The sequence below is a fragment of the Ambystoma mexicanum genome, chromosome 2q (assembly GCF_040938575.1).
Source record: "Ambystoma mexicanum isolate Mex_15411 chromosome 2q, UKY_AmexF1_1, whole genome shotgun sequence".
Taxonomy (NCBI): Eukaryota; Metazoa; Chordata; class Amphibia; order Caudata; family Ambystomatidae; genus Ambystoma; species Ambystoma mexicanum.
The window spans coordinates 440,759,037-440,785,272 of record NC_090924.1 but is presented as its reverse complement, the minus strand read 5'-3'; the positions used below and the strand labels follow the sequence as shown (position 1 = coordinate 440,785,272).

The following is a 26,236-nucleotide window of genomic DNA, read 5'->3' as shown; positions in this document are numbered from 1 at the left end:
CTTGTGTTTTTTACCTTTATTTTTGGACTGCGAAGCGGCAGGTTTCAGGGCGACAGATCAGCACCGGAAATACCTAATAAATACGTTTGGAAATCAGGCCTGGGAGAGAGCCGAGCTCTGAGAAGGGAGTACCTGTTAACCCAATCAAGGCCCCAGCTACATTCTACTCAGTGTGTCATCCTTTTGAAGTAGGTAGCTTTAGAAGCTAGGTCTGGACTGTACATGGATGCAGGAAAAGCAGTGCTGTAGATGTAAATCTTTTCAGACCTCTGCGATAAAGTGCCGGGAACCGTTGATTCTGAGCCTCTATAGTTTAAATGGGTGGTGAATGCAGACTGAAGGACTGTATACCACTCGAAGGCCACTGTACTTGTGTAGAGAGATCAGCAATCTATGGTGTGGGTGCCTCTATTCTACAGTGGGGAGGGGATCCCCTTTGTAGAAATACATTTAGTTTGGTACCTTAGCACATGTATGATTTGCCTAAGCACATCCGCATTTGCACTACATTATAACACTGGCTAAGCTGCCATCTTGTTTTTCACCATCTTGGCTGCAATGCTCGATGCCTTGGTCATTTCGCTCTGAACCCAGTAAAAGACTGCTCCATGACCTTTCTGACAAAACTGCTGAACGTATTGTTTGTCTTTCACTATAGAACCTTGATGTCTTTGCAGAAGCGTTTCTAATCTGTGAGTTAGGTGCCTTCCTGTCTTGACTATGTTTTTCCTCTGTGCTGTTAAGAGCAGTGTGTTCTCTGGGGAAGCTTCGCAAACACAATAATGATAATTATATGTTGTTTATATTATAGAGCTGTTTGCCAAAATGCTTTACACAGAACATATTTGCATACAGTATAACCAAACCGAAGTTGGTACTCAGTACTCTAAAGAGCTGGTAGGCCTTGCCGGGATTCAAACCTGCGACCCACAAAGGTTTTAGAAGCAAGCACCCAACCCACTGAGCTATCTTACTGGTAGGCTGCTCAGTGGCACATATTTATCTAGTTGTTTCAACTTCAAAACGCTTATTAGCCTTGTGCTTTGGTGGCAGAGGTGTTGAGTGGCCACCGCGTGGATCTTACTGGCTGATGGGTTATCAGTTCATTTGGTGATTTAAGGAAAACGACCTACGGATTGTTTACCGATTGTAGCCCCGGTCCACCTGGTCGATGCCCAACTCCACTGACAAGACTTTGCAACCATTTCAGTTGAAAGGGGAGTCCACACCTTGGGGAGTCCCTGTGACTCTACAGGTAAGTCCCATGCGTGTTTCTTTAGTGGTGGTTTAGGACGTTCCCTCTCCTGATTGCCCTTCTCTGGTCTGCAGCATGCACTGATCATAAGAAACATTCCCAGACAACCTGCACAATGAACTAAAGGGCTTTTGGATAATATTTGTGATCTGTTCTGTTTTTTCTTTATTTGCTATGATGTTTTTCTGTCTAAACCACTCTGCGCGTGCAATCAGAGTCATAGCTATTGCTTTCCACTAGTGTTACTAATGTTAAAATAATATTATTCAAACTCAAAAATGATGCCTGTAAACTGTTCAAAAAGGTGATCATCCTCCAATCGTTTTAGAAAACTCTGCACATAATCTTTACAAGAAGCAAAGCATGCCTTGCAACAGACCCCCGCCACAGACGGGGCACCCTAATTCTCTTTAAAAAAGAGAGGCGTGCCTTGGAAAACACCTCCGTCTTGTTTTATGCAAAATCCTGACAGAAAGATCCAACTAGCTGCAAAATATCAGCTTGTCAAACTGTTGTGATTTTGTTTTGGGGGGGTGGGGTAACAATGATGCTTCCCTCCTGGGGTGTACTCTGGTCACGATGTCCATAGTGACATGGAGGCACATGCACCCGAAGTCTGCAAAGGCAGAACTGCTTCACAGTCTCCATTTCATGCTCAGAAACCTCCTGGTCCTTGCATACCCGCCAACTTGATCAGTTCCCCCACACAAATAGTAAAAGAAACTGACCGTGAGGACTCAGAAGGGGCTGATGGGAAACTCACACAGCGAACCAGAAGATCTCCTTATGCAAAAATTGGTTATACAAGGTTGTGTTTTGGCGCTGACTCGATTTAATCTTTATCTTAATGATGGGTATTATTTATTATTGATAATTAGGGCACTGTTTTATTAACTTAGTGATTGTTCACTTGGGCATGTCTAGTATCCTGTTGATTTTTGCGCGCAATGCCGTTATTCTCTCTAGCACTGAGAATGGGTTCATCCCTTTACTGCAACTGTGCGGAATTCTCCTTGCTGCCGAGTTGAGCTGGTGTGGCTGTGTGGAGGCCCTGGGCACGGGCGGACTGCGGCTGGTGTGTTGGCTCGGAGTGGGCGGTGGGTGGAGCGGGTGTAGCTCCAGCCGCCTAACATCACGCTCTGCGACCGTGTGGAGGAGTGCACTGGACCGGGTCGACGAGCCCCCCGGGGGAGAAAGCCTGGTGAGGAAGCGGAGCAGCCCCTGAAGTGGAGTGAAGAGAGCGGGCCTTGAAAGAATGGTGACTCCGGAGCGTACTGTAGCAATCCTTTGACTACAGGTCTCTGTAGACAGTGCCTGGAGGTGTAGGTCTATACAGACCCCCTCCCCCCAGGCTTATCCTTATGGACCACAGTGGTTGTGCGGCAAAGCAATAGACTCTTTCGGATGAGCGGTGCGCCCGCCGGTAGGAATCAAGATGGTGCTTGTGGCTTAGGTCCGGAGCCGCGAAAATGATCACAGCGCTGCTGGCTTGAGAGTGCGCCCATGCTGAGGTGTGGTGGCTACTGGAGTCAGGTTTAGGTGGGCCAGGCAAACCTCAGCCCGAGATTCACAGCACCCCAAAGCCGCAAGGAACCAGAGAGGGAGAGATACACAGGCTGCACTCAGTGTTAGATGGCGGCCGCATGGCTGTGATGGCCGGTTACTGCAGGGCTACAGCTAGCAGCAAGTATAGCCCACACTAGGATCCATGCAGCTCTGGGGTAGCTGTGCCTCTCATAGTGTGGACACAGCTAGTGGTGATCCGCGAAAAGAGGCTCATACACCGGATTACCGAGATCTTTTCGAAAACAAAATGAACGAGGAAGAAAAAGCCAAAAATATTTTTGGGGAAAATAACTTTTGGTATTCTCTCCCATGATCATTTCGGATCACCCGCCCCCCACGCATCCATATTTACCTTTTGGAGGGCACACAGCGTAGTGTGCCGCCGCCTCCCCAATACCCCTGCGATGCCGGTTTCCTTCACGCACATGGAAGGGAACCAACGCCGCTGGGTCCTTTCCTTTTTTCCATTAACTTTACCTGTCCCCCGCTTTCCTTTTTAGGGAAGCGGGAGACACCCCAGCTATCCCGGAAAGTCACCGAATTCTTTGCATTCATTTTTTTTTGCATGCCAGATTCACTTTTTTTTTCACGTTCGTTTTTTTAATTTGTACATTTGTACAGATTTCTGATACACCCAGTCTGTCGGAGCCGCAGATCAGATTGTGGTACTGCAGGGAGCGAGTCAAAAGAGGCGGGCTCACTAGTAGAGGCCCGTGAAGATCCGTGACGAAGCCAGGTGAGCAGTGATCACATGGGAAATCCGCATGTAACACGGACACTGACCAGATGGATTGTATGCCCTGGAATGACATGTGAGTCAAAGGTTGCACGCTCTTTGTCAGCTTCTCTGGATGTTCTCTTGTGGAACATTTATCCACTTCCCTAAATGAAGGATCTCTCACCTAGCGCCATTGAAAGTGAAAACAATCAAACCTGAAACGCATTAGAGTACCTGCTTTTCTGAGGACATCATCTTTGCCAGGCAAACCAAAAGAGCCTTGGAGAGAGCTTTTCACAAATATCCCAATGAAACTAGCCTCACTGCATATAAACAAACTGTTCAGAAATATAAGGCTATGATTATCTCTTCCAAAACCACCCACTATAATAAGAGAATTATAAACGCCCATTCGAATGTAGGGGAACTCTTTAAATTCTGGCTGAATTTCAGGACTCTCCGCCGACCAATGGCAATCTTGTTAAAGACTCTGCCTAGTGTCAAGAGATTCATAATGGTTCCATGTCTAAAATTGCTTTTCACAAAGAAACCATCAGAAACAATCAAACTTCTTCCTATGAACCTGATATTGTGGAAAACATTCCACATAAGCTTGTAGGTAAATCCAATAACATCACATGCTTTTCTGTTTGCCACTGCTCTGAAGACCAAGTGCACAAGATCATTCAAGACTTAAAATCCACCTCTTGCCCCAGGATGATTGTCCCACCGACATCTTGAAGGATTCCCTTGAACTCCTGGTGCCATGGCTGACAAAACCTATCAACCTCTCGTTTGATGAGGGTGTGGTTCCATCTTCCCTCAAGGTTGCTTGGGTCAAACCTTTGCTCAAGAAGGCCAATCTAGATCGATCAGTTACTGACAACTACAGGTCCATCACTAATGTGCCATTTATCCTTAAAATCTTAGATAAATTGGCATATCTTCAATTCTAAAAACGTATTGAGGAACATAACATCTTGGGCCTGCGACAGTCTGGCTACAGGGCACAGCACAGGACAGAAACGGCCATGCTTGACCTTAAGTCCACTCTGGCCGGCAGGGCGGACAAAGGTCATCCTTCCATCTCATCTATTTACTACAACTGCTAATCCAATATCTATCCTACCTCCCTCTCAAAAGCCTGGTAGGAAAATGTTCAAAAAAGATCTCTTGGTCTCCAATCCAAGCCTGCCCATCGCTGACACCTAGGTCAATGATTTCTTGCAGACAGTCACTGACATCCTCTTTGTCGCTCCCTCCCTTGTCCTCTTTCCTTTCTTCTTGTCTCCCATTAATGGAGACACAAGATGGGAAATACTCTTCTCTGCCTTTTCATCCTCAAGGTGCATCATTAATGTCTATGACAATGGCACTGTCATGGGCCAGGGCTCTCAGCCCAACCTTCTCCTTCTTGTTAGATGTCTTCCATCTCTCATCAACTTCCTCCTCTCTCCCGCCACTCCTCTGGCGAGACCATCCCCCTTGCTCTTTCTCCACCTGCGATGGGTGTACCGCGCCCCTGTTACCCTCCTCGGAAGACCTTCAAAGTCGGTAACCAGGTCCACCAAGCTACCCTCAACTCTCACTCTGCCATCAAACATGCTTCTGATATCGGACTCCTTCTCAAAGACTGTGTGCCAAGCATGTTCTTCGTTTCTCTGAAGCCTTTTTGACTGGCCGCTACTTCAGTGAAGTTTGCAGTGCTGCTCCCTATCCAGTGCTAGCTCTGTGTTAGCGTCAGTTTGCTTCTACGGCTGCTGTTTCAGCGAAGTTCTCACTGCTACTATACCACGTGTGACCAGAGGCACAAACACAGCAGTACAGGCCTCTTAGATTGCTTTATTCAGGCCGTGGTGAGAACCAGTGGCGTCACCAGGGTGGGGGTTAGGAGGCTGGGCCCCACCTCTGAAATCCTGGGCCCTGTATGTGCCTCCACCTACCTCAGATGGGCTACTCCCTGCACTGTCTGCAGTGCTGCATCCACTCAAGCATCTCGCGAGCACTCTTGCAGCGTGATGTCGATCTTAACAAGATCAACCTGGGGGTTGGATCCCGTTTTGATCAGATGAATATTTTTGAATACACATTTGCACAATTTGGTTAGTGCTGAAAAAGCCCTCCACCACACTGGCAGCTTAAACCGCAAATGGTTCAATTCAGAAGTGGCACGAGTAGATAGTCAAGAATTATAACATGTATTCACTGGAGGAAATGAAGCATGAAAGTATGTGAGCGAGCAATTTGAATGTCTAAACAGTGTAACCACTGCGTGTCACGGGTCATATTTGCGTGAAGTAAGCCTTGTTTGGTGAGAGGGCATTGGAGGATGCAAGAGTGCAGGGTAGGATACAAAAATAAATTCTGAATGAAAGCTGAAACTGCCCAGTGGCACCATAGTGTGTGTGGCACGGTTGATGTAGAGTGCCCACGTTACTAAGTGAAAGATTAAACTACAAATCCCAGAATGCAAATGGATTCAAATACTGGGCAGGTTAAAGGTGTCAACATGATGGCACCAGCAAAAGGGAGGTTGGTGACTGCATGCGACTGCCACCTAGCAAAATTATGAGAAGTTAAAAGCATGAACTATAAGTACAACAATGCAGGATAGCACTGGGTATTGTGTGCCATTCAGCCTTCATTGGAGTGTCTCTGGAGTATACCACCACGTAGGGCCGGTGTAGGTTGTTGGGATGAACTGCTCCTGTGTCGATTTAATCGGGAACAGGTGAGTTTAGGGTAGACTGGATGAGTATGTGGTGCGTTGTTTGGAATAGTGAGCCCAAACCAACCCAGGGGAGGGGCAGTAGAGAGGGGTGTGGTAGTTGATGTGCACAGAAGCGTCTCTGCAGGAGTGCTTGTGACGTCACTGAGACCCAATGGAAATAATTAGCACCCTGGCCGTCCCTCTATGAGAGAGGAGGGCGATGTGTGGCTCCTGCAGATGTGTTCCTGGAGTCCACGCAAACCCACCAGCCAAGGGGCTTATCACCATGACTGCGAACGCACACACCCCAAGAAAGGAGTTGAGGGATTCTCCCCTCCTCAGGGCTCACGGGCGAGAGGGGGTTTACAAGCACGCCTCCTCTTGTGATATGTCTCATATATGGGATGTTACAGGCACGGCCATTATTATATTCACAGGAACACATATTATGAAATATATTTCTTGCAACGTCCCTAAATGAATATTCAAACCGCACATGTCATTTTCTCAATTTAAAACGTTAACATGCCACCTGCCTCTGACGTCACTAATTCTGCAATGACTTCCGCCTCTTGTCTTCCGATGGCACTGAGTTGTTTCCTGACTTCTAATCTCTCCACTTATTGATTCCACTGCCGCCCCCAGTGTCCACTGCCTCATGACTTAACTGTCTCATGACTCCACTGCCTCTAGTCTCTATTGCCTCCTGACTCCACTGCCTCATGACTCCACTACCCCCTCTCTTCACTGCTTTCAGAATCAATACAGGACCTGGTAGACGCAGCAACCCTACAATACACTTATGTAGCATACATGCCTATCTCTGTGCCATCTTTCTCTCGGTACGACGTCATTTCGTCGCAGGATTTTTTTTTGCCCCGCACCCAAAGTAAAAACATTTCGATGGGGTTTTTCGAAAAAAGAAATCACGGTAAAAAACCCGGCAAAAATACATCCCATGATGAAATGACATGGAACCCTTTCTCTCTCTCTCTCTCTCTCTCTCTCTCTCTCTCTCTCTCTCTCTCTCTCTCTCCTCTCTCTCTCTCTCTGTGCTGTCACTTTCTGCACTGATATTCTCTTTGTGTGCTGCCTTTCTATCTGTCTCTCCCCTGTGCATCCTCTCTCTCTGTGCTGTCACTCCTTCTCGCTCTCTGTGATGTCTCTTTCTGCTGTCTCTCTCTGCATTGTCACTCTCTCTCCGCCCTGCCACTCCTTCTCTCTGTCCTGTCTCTGTGTTGTCCCTTTGCACTGTCTTTCTCTGCACTGTCTCCCTCGCTGTTTTTCTCTCTGTGCTCTCACCCTCAATGCACTCTCTAAGCTCTCTGTCTCTATCTGCGCTGCCTGTCTCTCTCTAGGCGCTGTCTCGGTGCCGGCTCTTTCTATGCTTTCTCTCTGCGCTGTCTCTCTCTGCATTGTCACTATCTCAGCACTGGTTTATTACACTCTCACCCTTTCTTGCTCATCACCAATGCACCCTGTATCAATGGTCTCCTCTCTTCCTCCATTCACCTTATTATTCTATTGCACACCTGCACCCCTATCAGATCCTCCTTAGAATTCTCCTCCTTGCACCCTGGTGCCTATAAATGCAAAATGCAAAGAACAACAGGAAACGCCCAAACTATTGGCATTGCCAATACTTGTTTTACTCGGGCATGTGAGGTAATGTTTCTATGTGACGTTTTTATCGTTTTTGAAAACATTATGTATAACTGAAGGTTAAAGGTCTACTTATGCTTTTATATTGTGATGTACTGTATAGTATGCATTATAGTGGATACTTGTGTGTAACACACCAGTCTGTTAGCCCGTTTCGAAGACAGAGTCATTGAAATGTATGTTTTCTTATCTGTTAATATTGACGAGCAGAAGTGGCGGGAGAAGAGCCCGGGAAAGCGCGGCTGCCCTGGCGAGTCTCTTGCATAAACATAATGGCGCTAGTGCGCACATCTCCTTTCTAAACAGTGTGATTATTACTACAGTGTGACAGAACATCTCAACACTTCTAAATACAGCGCTGAGTGGGTAAAAGGCCTGAGGAGGGTAGGGCCCTTGCAGCCAAGGTCTGGCTTAAGATCCGTGAGAAGTCAAAAAGGCCTGGCTGTTCAGAGGAGGAATACTGGCCAAGGAAATGATTCTGCGTGCCTGGAATATCGACCATTGGCTCCAAAAGGTCACATGTAAAAAAAAAAGGAGGACCTGGACAAGTTGCAAGCCACCTGGGGTCCATTCTTGGAAGTGTCTGGATGAGCTGTGTACAGACTACTCCCACAAGACGACCACTGCTTGAGTGTTTGTTTTATTGACTGCCTATCTTGGTTACATGTGATTTTAACGAAGGAAAATATAGAGAATGAAATGTTAGCAAAACAAAAACAACGAACAAACTCGAGTTTCCCCATGTTTCAAACCCCACCCAAATCCCCCCACCAGATTTAACCCCTTAACCCACATATATATTTTTTGTTTGTTATTTTTTCATAGTTTGTTATTTGTTTAAATTTCATTTTCACTTTTTTATTCGTCATAATTACTGTATAGCCCTATCTTTGGTGTAATGCATTATATTAAGAAATACAAACTTAAATATTATAAATATCCTGAAAAGTGAAAAATAGGAGAGTCTGGAAACTATCGACACAGGTTCTGTAAACGGCGGTATCCATTGGCAAAGGTGGCAGCTAACAAACACCCTGGGTGACGGATGGAGGGGTGCAATGAGTGTGGAACAGCCTGGTGAGGCTGCGGGCTCATCCAGACATATAGCAGAGCTTCTGGTAAGGATTTGAAAGGTGGGGGTGTGAAGGCTTGCCCTTGGACGGGGCAGAATGCAAAGGCTGTCACGCATGTTATTAGCCGGCAAGGCAAGAAGGCCCGTTCACCTTTTCAAAAATGGTTGCCATAACAATGGTTGGGAATTGTATGGTCTGGAGAGCCTACACCACAAGGCTAAATGCAGGAAGCCTGATGTGAGGTATGCACCGACTCCCCTTTTTGGAAAAATGCCCCAAGGCAGTCAGCCTGGGCGAATACATTTGGTTGAATTCTAAATCACCTGATACTTTACTGTCTTCAGAATTCACGGGATCCGCTGTATTTTTCAGAGAGTCCAGTGACAGATTTGGATTTGGGTTAAACTCATGACAATTTTATGCTGAGGAAATGTTACTGTAAACAGTGGATTGAAGGAAGTCGAACACTTTCCTGTTAACACCTGTTCTCAGCAAACAGTATAAACAGTATAAACAGTATAAACATAATGGAAAAGGTCAGAGCCTTTCCTATCAGGAGAGCCTTTCCTATCAGGGATGTCCACAGAAAAACAAAGGACCCAATTCATGGAATCTTTAGCACGGTGCAAAGTGACTGCACGAACAACAAACACCCTGATTCATGGAGTGGTGCAAAAAGTATGTTTCAGAGTGACTTTGCACTGCCAACAAGTGATATGATAGGATATTTTATTTCTATCGCGCTCATACACAAGTGTTTCAGAGCACGACGAGGCAAGGGAGGGGAACAGTCTGTCTACCCACGAGATCTGTCTACACCTCCAAACTAGCGATTCCAAAGTTTAAACGTTCCACCGCGGGAGGAAATAGCTTTCCTGTCAAAGCTGCTCACTGCTAGAACAACTTACCACTTGACCTCAGAATGGAACAACCGTACCCAACATTCAGGCACAAGATAATCAACTGGCTGCGTGCCAATGACACATAATTTACACCTAGCTTCCTACCGAGCCACGACCTACCCATTGCCTGGACACCACAAGACATGCCCTGCTTCTGGGAACATGTTTGTATATATTCTTGAAGGTATTTGCTTTGTGCCGTTGTGTTTTATATGCATATATATAGTCTCACATATATTTGCTCCTTTTTGCCTCTGTGTTGTATATACTCATGCCAAATATTGTAACAAGCTTAAGTCTTCATGTAAACTGTTGCGCCCGGCTACCCATGGGTTTGGCGCGCATTAACAAATAAACAAACAAATAAACAAACAAACAAATAAACAAACAAACAAACAAACAGGGGAAGACAAAACAAAGATCTTGCTAGTGCAAAATGTCTTACTGACTAATGTCTTGTACCTGCCAGTTTATTTTCTACAGAAGGCAAAAATAAACTCTTTGTGGACAACTTACAAAAAACCCAAAAAATGTTACAAAAATCTTTTTGGGACGCATTTTATTGTTAATGTAAAAATGTTCAGCATTTTGAAATACAGCATCCTTTTTATTACTGCTCCACCAAACTATGAATTTCATTAGTGAAACACTGATCCATTTGCACCTGTTTTTGTGTGGAGGAAAGGCCCACATGAGGTAACAGCATTTGAATGCCGCTGCATTTACAATGAAAATTTGGTAACAATCGTTATTAGGCCCTTATTGTCGAGCTATGTTCTGTGTTTTTTTCCCCAGATACACAGCTGGAAACTTTGCAATATTTTATGAGCAAATGGCATTCATTTAAGTCACTTCAGAGTGACAAAAGTCTGAATCATGAATTATTGACAAGTGACTGACACTGCCTCAGCCGCACTGGCATTTCCGAGATTATTGAATTACATCGACTCTCTCCCTAATTAACCTCAGTGGCCCTCATGGAAATGAACTCAGCGGGGTGAAACTTCAGGCACACTTAAAGCATGATTGAGTCTTCCCCAGCCCTATAAACCTTTCAGAGTTGCATGTCTGTCGTGAATTCCCTATATTCTAGTTATGAACTTAATTAGTACCCGGCTGAGGGGGGTGGCAACCTCCCAGCCAATGAGGAGGCTCGGAACAGGGGCATTACCAGACTGTAATCCTGCCGCTCCGAGCCTCCTCAGGACTGGAGGCTGCCATCTTCCCCGCTGGGGAACAAGGAGAGTGCTCGCCTCCCCCTCCTAATCCACAAATTCCCCCCCACTTACCTTCTCCTTCTGGATCCTTTTCAGTATCGGACGCTCTGGGAACACTTCTGTCCCCAGGGCGTTCGCTCCCGATCTGGGACACGCTGTCCAGTCATTTGGTCGAAAGACATTTGGTCGAAAGACAAATGGTCGACGGAACTTGGTCGAAAGCCAAATGGTTGAATTTTTTTTTTATTTATATATATATTTTTTAGGTTTTCGTTTAGGGAAAAAATGTTTTTTGTTAGAAAAAAAAGGGGGTTGGGGGGACCAAATGGTGTTGACCATTTGTCCTGTTGACCTTTTTTTCCGACCAAATGACTGGTAACCCTGGGACACGCTGCCATGGAAAGGAATAAGGGACTACGTGCAGTCCCTTCTCTCCTTTCCATAGCGGCCATTTTCTTTGTTTACTTTTTTCATATTTTTTTAATGGCCACCATGGAACGGGAGGGGCCTATAGTCCCTTCTCCCGTTGCATGGTGGCCATTTTGTTTGCTTACTTTTTAAAAAACATTTTTCAATGGTCGCCACAGAAAGGGAGAACAGATTTCGTTTCAACTTCCTTGACATCCATTTTTTGCTTTTTTCTTTTTACGGGCCAGGGTACTAATAGCAATAAGCCCCTCGCAGGAGCTGCAACTTCGCTCGCGCCTGCATCTATGGGCCATGGGGCAGTACCTGAAGTGGTAATGCCCCCCCTGCTTGTCGCTTATTGCCTAAATAATAGTAATTGTTTCGACCTCTGACTGATGAAAAGCAGACCATGGCATGCCCGAGATGTGACTGACTCTGCTGGTCCAATATGAAATCTTACAATTTCCCATGTCAACTTTACCACATTTTACCTGCTTCAGAAGGATGAATGGTTGAGTTTCTGTCCCCAGATTCAAACCTGGGACGTGGAGGTTACACGTAGATCTCTGCAGAAGGTGCAGTAACCTACTAAAATATCCTATTCCAGAATGTGATGTGCTGTCCTAGTGGGAAAAAGATGTGCAGGACACAAATTCCACTTGTAAACCCCTAGCTGGCCTCACTCCCACCCCTCCCTTTCTCTCTCTTTCTGCAGCCTTTAATGTGATTGAGTGCGTGGGTTTTATGCCAATAGAAACCTGCCTGAACTTCCCTCAAGATGTATGGCCCTTAAAAGAGATTAAAGCAGATTCGGGCTGGAAGAAAAATCAGCTGGAACCCCAAACCTACCCTATCTCACTAGGAGATTTGTGGGAACCATGGATCACGTTTGTGGAAGTTCAGTCAGGCTGTTAAGGATTTATCCCAGGCGGAAATCTATTAAGGTGGAGAGGGGGCAGCCAGGGATTCAGTGATGCACCATAGAGGGGGATGTCTACCAATTACCCGCTGGCCCATGGGCGGATCTTTGTAAGTTGCCTTGTATTGTATTTCTAGTTAGGGATATTCGGTGACGCTAAGCACCGCCAATAAGCCAAAACGGTTGCTTTGGAGTACAGGTAGGGGGAGATGGGATGTGAGATAGGATACACAACTTGTGGGTGTTGTTCTGCTTTTTACCCATCACTTGATCACCCCATGGCCATGCAATCCCTACGGCAATTTCCACCCATTATCCACCCCTTTCACTCAAAACACACCCTTTTGAAATGTCTTGAGGCCAGCTTTATCATGCAGTTAAATTGAACTTTGTGCTGTATAGAGCCTTCCGCTGCAATTTTTAAGCCATCTTCTGGGAGTTAATTGCTTAATGGAAGTTGTAAATGAGATCCTGGTGTAATAAAAATGTCTTAACCAAGTGTGCCATGAGCCACTTGATTTAAAAGCACTATGTGTGTCCTCCCATCAATTCTTTGCACTGGAGTCATGTTTAAAACAAACAAAGCCAACCGTTTTTGCTTGTGTATGGGTATTATAAAGGCATTTGCCAGGCACTGAGATTATATGCACAGGTAGTAACATCATTTTCCAACTGTTGACATCTTATGGACAGGTAGTACTATTATGGAAGTGGATTCCAAATGGCTATCCTATACGTATTGTGACACGGTAATGGTTCTGAGTCTATCGAGAGGGGTCAGTGACCCCTCTCAACCTGGGGTATGAAGCCTATCCGGGAAGTGGCAGAACCAGACATACCCCAGAGGTGATGTGTGGGAGACCCCTGCTCCACACTGGGTTGTGCCGTCTACGTGCACTGGTGCCTTTGTCGCTGACCCAAAGCGTATCAACCTTTGTCCTGGCCAGGTCTATTTCTTTGTTCTTGCAGGTGATTTCCCAGAGTCATTAAGTTCAGAACAGTCTGATCTACCAATACAAGATCCAGAGACTACAGTGACCAGAAAGCACCAGGATCCTCAGAAACCTGGAATGGAATGTGGATCCCGGGAAAGCAACACAACAAAAGGAAAACTGTGACTACAAGTACCACAATGCACCTGTTAACGGACAAGGTGGAATGGAATGGTTATTGGAATGGAATTCGACCTGGGCTCCCCGCTCAGAAGCAAAATAAGAAACCCAACACCTACTCCACAAACCCCCGACTGCATACAGGAGAACAGGAGAGCAGCGGTGGTTAAGCTGGAGCCAGAAGGAGCTGCCCAGCACTAGGGGAGACTAGGGAACATACCCCAAAATGTTTGAGGACAGGAGAGAACAAACAACCGCAGTGGCCATTTAGCTGGCTGGAACAAAATAGAGACTGAAAAGGGGGGGGGGGGGATAAGGGCCCTTGCGTAGACTTCCTGGGAGATTCCAGCACACACGGGTAGAAGAAGGCAAGACTGAGGAAGCCAATGGGAGCAGAGAGAACCTACTAGGCAGGAAAGGGCCAGTTGTCAAAGAGCGGTGTTCGGGTGAGGTCAGATAGGAGGTGAAGTAGGACCAAAAGTCCAGGGAGGAGTGTGCAGCAGGAGGAGACTGTATGAAAGTGTGCGAGTTTTATAAAGGGCAAACGTTCACCCCAAGGTATATCTTGGTGCTACGGAAGGATTTGCCAGAAAGCAAATGGAAGGGCAAGAGAATACATCAGCATTGCAAAAAGAAGTTCTTAGGATTTTGAAAGAGGAACGTTTTTGAGGACTGCCAAAATGTGGGCAGGTTGCTCCAGTATCTTATATCCGAAGGCAGATTGGTACACAGTTTGAAGGCCCTACATATGAAAGTGGTGCCACGCAGAGTGACTTTATGAAATTAATGTTTGGAATAGTCAGTAGGGACAACCTGGGTGGTCGGTAAATCAGCAGGTTATGGACACAATGATTCTGATGGTGAACATGTACATTTTGTGGAATCAGCACAAAGGTTTCAACACAATTCTTTGTTCTAACGGCAACCAGTGACAGGCACATAAACCCAGCCAGCGAGATATGACCTTAACTTAAGAGCAGCATTCTGCACATTCTACAATTTGGCAAACGTTTTAGAACTAAGGCCAAGATAGGCAATGTTACCAAAATCCACTCTCAATGAGCCAAACGCGTTAATGCTGATGTCTGTCTGATTAAGGGTAAAAAGCGAGGACACTCTCTTATGATGCCTCAGCTGAATAAAGCATTTTTTTTAGCCATTAAAGAAACCTGCCATTTAATTGATCAATCAGAATAAACAACTAAGATGTCTTCCCTTAGCTGTGGGAGTGGGACATAGAGGGAAGGGGAGGTATTGCACTGCGAGATGCTACCAATTGTGGCTGTTTGCATGTATGAGGTTGAGAAAGAGAATTAAGAACGGGGGAGTCAGGGAAAGTAGAAAGGGTTGCAGAAGTCTATTGAACAGAGCACTATATCCCTAGGTGCGATTTAGAGAAGGAGTTTAGTGAGCAGGCCATCATATCCCTAGTTGTGGTTTGGAAAAGGAGTTTAGTGAAAAGCACACTATATCCAAAGTAGTTTGGAGAAGGAGTTAAGAGACCAGGGGCAATATCACTAGTTGTGGTCTGGAGAATTAATCTAGTGAGCAGGGCACTATGTCCCTGGTTGTGGTCTGGAGAATTAATCTAGTGAGCAGGGCACTATGTCCCTGGTTGTGGTCTGGAGAATGAATCTAGTGAGCAGGGCACTATGTCCCTGGTTGTGGTCTGGAGAATTATTCTAGTGAGCAGGGCACTATGTCCCTGGTTGTGGTCTGGAGAATTATTCTAGTGAGCAGGGCACTATGTCCCTGGTTGTGGTCTGGAGAATTAATCTAGTGAGCAGGGCACTATGTCCCTGGTTGTGGTTTGGAGAATTAATCTAGTGAGCAGGGCACTATGTCCCTGGTTGTGGTCTGGAGAATTAATCTAGTGAGCAGGGCACTATGTCCCTAGTTGTAATCTAGTGAGCAGGGCACTATGTCCCTAGTTGTGGTCTGGAGAATTAATCTGGAGAATTAATCTAGTGAGCAGGGCACTATGTCCCTAGTTATGGTTTGGAGAAGGAGTTTAGTGAAAAGGGCACTCTCAGCCTCATCAGAGCCTTGGTGGTATCCCGGCGGTAATTGCGCCAGGATACTGCCAACGCAAATAGCATTACCGCAACTCAGTCCAACGTTATTTGCGCTGGATCCTAACTGTTAAGGCTATAAATCCCCATTTTGTTAAGAGTCCATAGGTAATAACGCCGGCTTTAATAGTACTGAAAATGGGCGGAAAGCTGAAGATTTACCGAACCGGTAATAGCACCCCTCCGAAGGTCATATTGCCATTAGTATCCCAGCATGTCGTACCGGGACACTAAAGGCAATTTTTCTCAAGACGAGAAACGGTGCTACAACTGTTTCTCGACTTCAGAAAAAAAAATGGCTGCTAGGGTTCGGGGAGAAGGGACTACTTGTAGTCCCGTCTCCCTTTCCATGGTGGCCATTAAAACAAATGTAACAGGGAAAGAGGGACGACAGGTAGTCCCTTCTCCCTTTTCATAGAAACAATGGTCGGAACCGGAACGAGAAGCACATCGCAACATCAGAGAGATTACCTTCTCGTAAGGCTTGGAATCCCACCAATTGGTGCCTAGATGTTTGTCTCATTGCGGCACACCGGGTACAAATTAGCATTTCGTAACGAAGAAACAATGCTTGTGCGTGAGTGCATGAGATGTGGATGTGAGGGACAATTTACTAGTTACAATCAGGCATATAGGTGGCTATTGTAGTTAACCCCACATGCAAAGATACAAGTTAATACAGCCCATGTCGTAGAGACACCAGAATCATTGCATTGTGTTGCGTTTTTTTTAATGTACTAATCTCTCCTGGTATTCCTGCTGTGGTGTGTTGTGTTAATTCCCGCTGTCGTGGGAAACACAAAACATGCGTCACTGTGTGACATATGAGGGGGTTGTTGTGACCAAGCCCAAGCCATGAAAGACCCAAGTTCCTTCTCCATAGCAGTGCCGCGTCATCACCCCATGTTCTTGGGGTGCCCTTGGTCATGCTCAGCGAGCCCTCCTTGCTATGTGAGGTCTCCTGCGCCCACGCTAGACCATCCCAGGTATCCTACCCATTGGTCATTGAAATGACCAACACCTCTCTCACAGCTGGTGTGAGTGGCTTAATCACTCAACTAAAGTCTGTGATCTTGGGCAAATAATGTAATCACACTGTTCCTTATCTGCCGAAATTGAGCGATTCAGATAGCAATGTACACTAGTTAAAAAAAGACCCTCCTATGGTTTACTAGGCTGTATTGTACCATTGACAAAGCCAACAAGTATGGCTTGTAGATTGTGAACGCTGTCCTTTGCTGCAGCAAATTGACCATACACAAAAACCTTTGTTTTCAAATGTTTGGGTCGCCGTGAGGATGTTGGTTAGAGGTGCTGCTGCTGTTTGTTGACAGGAGTTTTAGTAAATTAAATGTCATACTTATGTATGGTCTTTAGCGTCTAAGTGGGGGTTATAGGCTTTATTTTTTACTTTTAATAGAGACAGAGATGATTGAAAAACTAGATTTAGTGGGAGCAATACATGCCTTAGAGGCAGAAAAGCTTGAAGAGGGCGCTTTAGACAATGACACTATAAATGAGGTACGGAAAGTGCTTTTTTTCAATATTGTTGTCCACTTTGCTTTTGTTAATCTTGGAATGATTTTATTAACTTGGGGCTGGGTTGCAATGTTCTCCGGAACCTGCCCAGTATGTGGCAATAGGGGACTGTCAGAATAATACAGGTGCATCAGAATGTTGCCAGAAAAGTATTTCACTGCTGGGGTTTCATTAACCCATCACTCACCTGATCACCAAGGCCGACCATAAAGTGGGTTTAGTCCTGACAAACAAGCTATGAGTGACCAGCTGATCATGGAGCCTCACGGTGATTTCAGCACAGTCACAGTGTCCAGTGCTGGAGCTCTCTGCCTTCTATTAGTGCATGGACCTCCTCTCGGCCAATCAGAATGCTCTGGATGCAGTCTACAACTGCTGGTATTACAGAACCAGACGCGAAACAACAGACAGCCTTTCTCGCGCATTCAAGAAACAGTGATTCAAATTTCCCAGCAACATTTCTCTGGGAGAACCTGTTTTCACTGCACCTTCAATGCGACAGGCAACACCCAGTCTAATGTACCAAAGTGAAAAGTGACCCCATGAACAATGCTTGCACTTTCCAACAGAGAAAACATGCACTTGTATCATTAACCCTTGCCTGCTCATGCTAAAACAGTCCCATTCAACTAAGTGTGTGATTAAAATGCTACCTCATTAAGTCAACATTGGTACATATCGCAATGTAAACCTGCATTTAATTTACTAACATGTTTTGTGCATTTTCTTTACTCACTATTAAACTAACATAAACATGTGATTTATTTTCGTATGGAACGAAACATCAGGTCTGCCAATGTGTCCAGACGTGACAGTCTGCGCAAGGCACCTCATAAAACATCGCCAAAAAAATAGGAAAACCTCACACGTCCATTTGTTTTCTGGCAGTCTCAACCTACGGGTTGTTACTTCACCACCCCAATTTAAAAGCATACAGTGTTTTTGCCGTCTCGGGAGGATAGCTCATGGGCAAAGTGCTCGAGTTGGAAACAAGACCACACGGAGCAACACAGGTTCGATCCCCGGGTCGTGCTTAAAAACCTCTGGGTATTATAAAGCGCATTATAAATAACATATCATTATAACTATGTGCTAGCAAGTTTAAAGACCTTGGGAGAATGTGATATATATTGGTATAATGGCCCTTCCCAAACGTATGGTCCTAGCTGCACCTGCCTTAATCTATAGTGCATGCTATATGTAACACTGGTGACCACAATGAGCACGCCCACGGTCACCCAGTTAGAAACTACGCACTTGACCGCAGTCACGGCTATAGATACAGGTGACCTATTGCTTTAAAAGTGTCAAGGACAAGTATGCTCACCCTTTTTTGCATAGACTTGCATAATAGCCTGGCACGTAAGGGGTTAACATACTTGCCAATCCTACAGATTTAGGCAGTAGGCTACTGCTTTTGAAGCAGCCCTACCACCTTCAGATTTCAGTGACAGATCCTACTGCTTTTTACAGTGGCAAGTAATGTATGTGATTCTATGGCAGGCCCCAGGACAAAGCATGCAACACATTAATTAGTCTGTCTATACAGTGGACTGTTTGGTGATTACTTTGATTGCATTCAGCCCAATCCACTGTCCTGACAGCTGCGTGGCTCTGGCTGCACTCTTGCAGGTACAACCCTTAGGCGAACCACCAGTGAAAGCAGTGGCAGAGTGTAACACCATCACACATCATCTGCCGACAATTTGGTGTGAGAATTCCGAATTATATATTTTTAACATTTCCACATCTTTCCATGTTGTGTTGTTGGTATGTTTTGTATTTTCCTGTTTTGTCATTGTTATGGGAATTATTATTTTTCAAACCTGAAAAATCCTACATCGTTTTGGTCACAGAATGTTGGCAAGTATGGGTTAACTTATACCGTGCATTCTGCCTTGTTGAATATGTAATAGCACACCCACAAAAAAAGGCAGTCCCCAGCGCCCCCCTCCAGCATTACAGCCACAGAGCACGGAAACGCTCACCTTTAGGTTCCTGTGGACGATGTGTAGGCTGTGGAGGTATGCCACCGCCTCCAGCACCTGCCGGATGACGTTGCTTGTGTCCTTTTCTGTGTAGTAGCCTTGGTCCAGTATCCAATCGAAGACATCGCCTCCAGTGGCCCTGCAAGACAAAGAAACAGGCCTTGAGCAAGCCACTCCCCAACAGGAAGCTACAGCAGTCTCTGGCTAGAGTAAAGCGTGAGAACCCGCTGGGCCGTGCGCAATCAGGGTTCGAAGCGAAGAGAAAGGATATCTGGGGAGGGTAAATCTGCTGGGCAGCTTAGTCTTGAGCTCAGTAATGCATCGGTCAAATTAATAAATACATATACAAATTGGCAGATCAGGAATTGGACGCAATTTAAGCATCAAGATTTAAATCAAATAAACATTCTGTACACTGCTCTCCATCATGTGTGTGTGAATAATGTGAGAGCCCTTCCACTGAGAACAAGCAGGGCCAAATGACGTGTTCTAACAATTATTGTCCAGGTTTTTGTGCCATACCAGAGGCATAGCTCCCAACTCACACAATTTTGGCGGGTGTCACCCGCCTTGTAAAGGGCTGACTCACCCGCCAAGCCTCCTGCATGCCCATTCATTCCAATGGGCGTCTCACCCACCAAAAACAAAATCGGGTGATTTCACCCACCTTTGCGACACAAATGGTTGAGAGCTATGCCAGAGGAGAACTATCCCTTTGCATTTCAGTCTGGTCCCTGCCACCAGGCATACTTCTCAACTCACACGATTTTGGCAGGTGTCACCGGCCACTTAGGCAGCTCTCTCACCCGCCATGCTCCCTACACACACACATAGGAATCAATGGGCTTCCAGTGGTCGAAGTGTATGAAAAGAAGTAATTGAGCTATGTTCCCTACTCGCCTATACAGCTCCCCACAAACCCCATTGCTGCGCCGCCTCCCATGCACAATACAAACCCCAAAACACATGCACCTGCCGTTTAAGGGCCTGTCCAGTGCAGTGCACTGAAAGCGCTAGTTTCAACTTCTTCCTACACTTTTGTTTTAAAATGAAACCGTTCCGGAACAGTTTCGCTTTAAAATAAAAGTATAGGAGCTGTAAAACTTAATTAAAAGAAGTAGAGGAGCACCGCTCCCGACCGCTCCCGCCCACTTCGACTACTGGTTTTCACCCGCCAAATACAAAATCAGGTGTTTTCACCTGCCCAAGTAGCATTAAGGGTTGAGAGCTATGCACCAGGACAGTCGAGCAAGCGCCTAAATGACAGGCAATTCTCCTCTGAACAGAGTAGCAGCATCAAACCCAGCACATGTGTGACATTATTTGTCATCCTCCGGTGCGGCTCTGGTGCTCTATCGCTCTGGTTAATAAGAGCAACGGGTCCACCCATGGATTGCCCTTATGAATTTAGGGGGAACCCGCAAGCCTTACATTTGCCAAAAGTGTGACAGCTCCTCTACTGAAACGAAGAAGACCGAATAACCTGTTCTATTGGACGTTGTCTTTTTCTGAATTATGTAACCAACTGCAGCTTTCCCATTCACCTCAATCATTTCTGAATAAATGATAAAGAGCAGGGGTATTTATGCATCCAAAACCAAACTGTGAGACACTGAGGTGGACCATAAGTTCATATTTTATGAAAACGATACCATCAACAGCAATAGAGGTGGGCAAGCCAGTGCACGCTCGTGCCTGCCTGGAACCAAATGCCTGGCTTAGGCTCGGCTCTAGTAACTTTGTGAAAGGAGAGCCCAACTTGAGCCGAGCCTATCATCGACTCTTCCCTCCACTGTAACTTTCAGAGCAGAGAATGTTAAAACAACACTGCCTCTAGCTGACAGTGAAAGGAACTGCATGCACTCATCCACTTGCACAGAGTACTGCTAGTTTATCTCTGGCCAGGCATTGCTTATTGGTGCAAAGCTTAACATGCAATGAAAGCATGTGTAGTTAGGCTTCACCGTTTGACCTAACTATGCAATCTCAGGCAAATACCCCTTCTTAAGAGAGTCTTATTTCCTTTTGCTGCCACGGTTGGGATCACTGAGCTTCAACACTGTTAAGTGTTCAATCCACAACAAGCCTCACTTACACATGGCCTATCGGGCTACAGCATTTGCACCAAAGATAATATAATTATTGATTACTTATAAAGTGCTCAGATCAGGCTGAATTGTTCCTTAACTTGTTCGTTGTTCAGACATTTATGAGCCATGTGTCCCTCCTAAGGAAAAGAGAAATAAAAAAATATAATCTAATGTACGGTGGGTAAGTGGGTTTGTCTGGGTAGTTGTGTAAGACACCTGAGGGTATCCTCACTCCCACTCCCCCTCGATCCTCTTCTCAGGTGGTCAGGAAAAGGCCATCGCATTTGGATTCTGACCCTGGGTTGGAGAAGCAAGAGAGGATCCCCTGAGTGTGTGGAGGGTCCTTGGGGATTGGGAGTGGGGTGCCCTCAGGTGAGACATGGTAACCCCCTTTCCCTATTGAAGACCAGCCTAACCCTTCCCCTGCCTTTATAGGCTATTGTACAACATCTCCCCTCATTTTCCCACACTTTACCTATGACAGTACTCGGACAAGTAAGAGTCAACTAGGAATAATGAACACTAGTAACTCCTTTCACAACTCTAGAACTGGGACGAGGAAGATGCCTGCAAAGTACTGTGAAGGCCAGGCATGTCCCTTTAACTATGGTCAGGCAAGTTCAATTGGGAGCCTACACCTGCAACCTGACAAGGGGTTGCAGGTGTATGAAAAGCGACAAAAGGAGAGCAACAGGGAGGCCTGTATGGGAGAGACCAGCAGGGGACTTTTTTACGTGAGGAGGCAGCTTTGGTGGGACCTGAGAGGAAGCCAGGACGCCGGCAGATATCCCAGAAGACCTATGGAGCCCAGAGCGAGATGGGCATTAGACTACAGGTGTTGGAGCCTCCATGTAGGAGCTGGAGCTCCGGGAAAAGAAAGAAAGAAGAAAGGACGCTGTCCGCATCTGTAGCAGAGGAGTGGAGCTGCTGGTTGCTGGGAAGCACCCGGAGTGCGAGTGGGGCTCGCAGAGACCAGCCCGCCAAACCTGCGAATCAGAGAAGAAGCAGTGGAGCTGCCGGAGAGGAATGCTGAGGACTGGTGAGTGCAGGGGAATTGCACTCAAAGCCAGGGACGCTCTAAGGGGCTATGCGTATGTAACACATGGCCGTATGAAGCAAAACTGAATACCGAACTGTACGAAACTTGAAGCAAAGTTAATTTAAGCATATGGAATACCGGACTGAATGAAAACTTGTAGCAAGGTTAAATCACGCACAATGAATACTGAGTTGAATTAAACTTTATGGGCAATGTTGTTAGCTGAATGAAAGTCAAAAGGGAAAATGCCCATTTGAAAACAACCTCTGGAAAAGAGCGTGGAAGAGTGCGACAGAAAAGGGGGAAAATAATAAAACCACCACAAAGAGAACATAATGAATGGAGACAGTGTAGCATGGCCACAGATTGGCATAAGGCGTGCAACACCTTCTGGCAAAGCCAAGAGGCTGCCAAGGAGAAGCCACAAGAGTGTGAAGCTTCAAATGAAACCAAGATGCAAACAAAGAGAAGCTAAGTCAATGTGAAATGGGACACAGGGCAAATGCAGAAGAACTTGTGTGGACTGAAGAGCATAGGGTTCCTGGTTGCGCAACCTGTGATAGGTGGACCAAGTGGTCTGACAACTGTGCCTACACCAGGGAGTTCTAAATTGTGAAAACCAGAAACATTGTGAGACACACCAAGAAGTAGCACTATACGTGAACTGTTGATGCAATCCAGAAAGGAGGCTCAAGTTGACTTGGAGTTGTGCTGAGCTTTGAAAAACTGAAATAAGTGCAAGTTGCTCCGTTGGAGTCTTGTGGAAGGGAATCGTGAGACTTGAGGAACTGCAGCTACTGTCTTGAAGATGGTGCCTCAAGACCCTTTTCTTTTGAACTGTGTTCCCTTGAACTTGGGGAAGGGAACTCCGAGGATTGTGTGAAACGGTATTACGTTGAACTTGAGAAAGGTAATCTTCAGAGGCTGGGGGAACCTTCTTGAACTTGGGGTATGGGGAGCTAAAAAGGAAGCTAAGAGCTGGAAGAAGCTCAGAACTTTGTGTTAATCACAATTTCCTTTATTATTGACAGCCCTACACATTGTTTAGCTTTAGTTGTGAGGGCAAGGATAGGTTTTGGACACAGACAGGCTTTAAAGTTGAACTCTTTGACTCAGACGTTCCTTAGTTTCGAGCAGGTAGGGAACTCCTACTTTAGCATAGGGCAAGTTAGGCCTTCTAAATCATGACATTTGATTTAATAAATCATCTTATTTTGAGCTTAAAATCTGTTGTCTGCATCTTGCTTCATGATGCCCTCATAATTGTCATTGATTTGTAAGGAGGTACATTTTTTACATTTACTCTCCCCGCCTATGACTGTGTCCAGGAGTCATCACTTACTACCCAGTGTGTGAATGGGGTGGTAGGAGGTCAGCATGCCCTTGGACATGGAGGCTGCTTGTCAAGATCTGAGGCTTGCCATCTGCCACACATTGCTTTAGGTTTTCTCCTCACGCTCCCACCATTCAGAACATTTAGGGGCTGCCTGTCGCTTCCCCTTCCCGCTACTTTTGGACTGGACTGAGGAATGCTCTCCTAGAGCTCAAGTCCACTAACAGCTAAGCGCAATTACAATCTCCTACTCTGTGTCAAACAATGGCTTCAAGCAGGAGATATTGTCACACAGGTTTGTTGTTGTGGGTCCAAGTCTTGAAAGTACATCTGCAAAACCCAGAGGGGAATGTTTAGGCTGACCGTATTGTGCATGCTGGTGTGTACTTTTCATGCTTGTGTGTTCCGTTCAGGGTGTTGAAAATAAAGCTATACCCCTTTTCTCCTTGTTTAGCATAGGATTTTGTGTATTTATCAGGTTGGTTTATAACCTGAGTTGTGTATGCTGTTCTAGTAATTCCTATGAAATTTGATTATTTTAACCCTGTAAAGCCATACATTATCACATATTTATATCGGCTAAAGGTGATAAGATATGTGGTCAAATGTGTAAAGTGCAGACTGAACTCAATTCCAACTTCATCTCTTAAAAGAAAGTGTGTGATCCTGTGCAAATAATGTAATTTATCTGTGCCACATCTTCCCAAATTAGGATGCCGGGTACATGTCCTCTGTTATGGGAAGGAGTGAGGCAGGATGGCAGGTATGTGCTCTGTGTTGTGGAGTGTGCGGTGGCTGGATGCCAGGCATGAGGTTTGTGTTTTGAAGTCTTCAGAATGAGAAGTCCAGTTATCTTTTCCTGTCTTGGATCGTGTTTGACTCTTACAGCCACGCCAGACCCTCTGTCTCGATTCTGACTTGCCTCTACCCATGAATCGTGTAGCTCTTAGAACCTAGACATGACGCGTTCACTATTGGATGGCAAAAGACGCCATCAGAGAAAAAACACACATTTGAAGAAAACGGGAGCAGGAGACATGGTGGTTGTAATACGAGGTTGATACGTTTGATTACAGAAAAATATGAGTTTGGAAGAGTCAGTATTTAGCACTGGGGACAACTCGATTTGGGAAAACCTTCATCGATAGCGATGACGGAACAGTAGGAGAACGTCACCTCTCATATGGCCTGGGCACAATACAGTGTGAGCTGAAATACACACGTGGATCCTTCTGCACATGGTGGCTTTGTGGGTGGCTTGCCTTAGATAAAGGGCAGGTTGGGAGAACCACCTCTCGTAAGAGCAATACAGAGAGAATTGTAGAATTAAGCATATGTCATGACCCTCACACAAAGGGCATCTCACAATGACTACAGAACGAGGGAGGGAGAGAGAGTCTGTGCTACTTGTGAGACAGAACGAGGGAGGGAGAGAGAGGCTGTGCTACTTGTGAGACAGAACGAGGAAGAGAGAGAGAGGCTGTGCTACTTGTGAGACAGAACGAGGGAGGGAGAGAGAGGATGTGCTACTTGTGAGACACAAGGATTGAAATGTGCAAATATGCATGCTTCTGAAACCTTCAATTTACAGATGGTGGCCGAAATGGCTTCCTGGCACTGACCATGGACAGAAGGACAATGACGGGGAGCCACATCACCTGGGTAGAAGACAGCGTGAAGTGTGCAGGTAAACATAATTAAGTAAACATTTGCATATATTGACCAAGGAGTGATCTAGAGACTGATGCTAGACCGACGGCCATTAAGGGGGATCCCCATAACAAGGAGGAAAACACGCAGACGTGAGTAAGTAAACATAGTTCTGCAACCTTTTATAGACGGTGGCCGAGGTGGGACACTCACAGTGACTCCAAACAGGGGCGAACAACATGCCATAGAAGGAAGACACTGTGAACTTGAGCACACCCGAAGACCTTTTAACATGAGGTGGAAGTAGTGGGATCCTGACAGTTTCCCTCTAGACAGTGCACATGTATGATGGAGTCTTGCTACCTATGACCAAGAACTGGTGAAGTGTACAAATACACATACTTCCCGAACCTTTTATAGAGAATGTCAGAAACGCGATCCTGACTTTGACCTTAGACCGTGGCTCTGCAACCTTTGGCTCTCCGGGTGTTTTGGACCACAACTCTCATCCTCCCCGGCCAGCACAGTCAATTTCAGGGGGTCATGGGAATTGTAGTCCAAGACAACGGAGAGCCAAAGGTTGCAGACCCCGGCCCTAGACACAGGAACTGCATGGGAGGCACATGTAGCTGATGAGGAAGAATGGGTGCGAATGGAACACTTCAAAGTAGAAGTGTGGGAAGTGTACATTCTGCAAGTGGAATTCTGTGCTGTTTAAAACTCTTCAACTTCCTGAGGTTTACAGTGAAAATGTTGCCACTTCTCAAGATTTCGAAATGTGTAACTTAGGTTAACTTCTTTGCATCTATTTATGAACATGTACACAACATATGTATGGTTCAACATACAAGTTATGCAAACACGCACACACATAATATAATGTAATATTATATGTATATATATATTGTATAATACAAAATAATACACATGCATTTATTGTATTGCATTTATATGATGTACGCTATGTGTATATTTAATGTTTT

General features: G+C 45.6%; 1 protein-coding gene across 1 annotated transcript in view; it reads right to left on the bottom strand.

Moving 5' to 3' along the window:
* Positions 1–26,236, bottom strand: part of LOC138569484 (caM kinase-like vesicle-associated protein) — a 618,938-nt gene that overhangs the window by 131,723 nt on the left and 460,979 nt on the right. Inside the window, exon 4 of the mRNA XM_069647487.1 lies at positions 19,142–19,280. Within this exon, the coding sequence (XP_069503588.1) occupies positions 19,142–19,280 (139 nt within the window). The remainder of the gene's footprint in view (positions 1–19,141; positions 19,281–26,236) is intronic.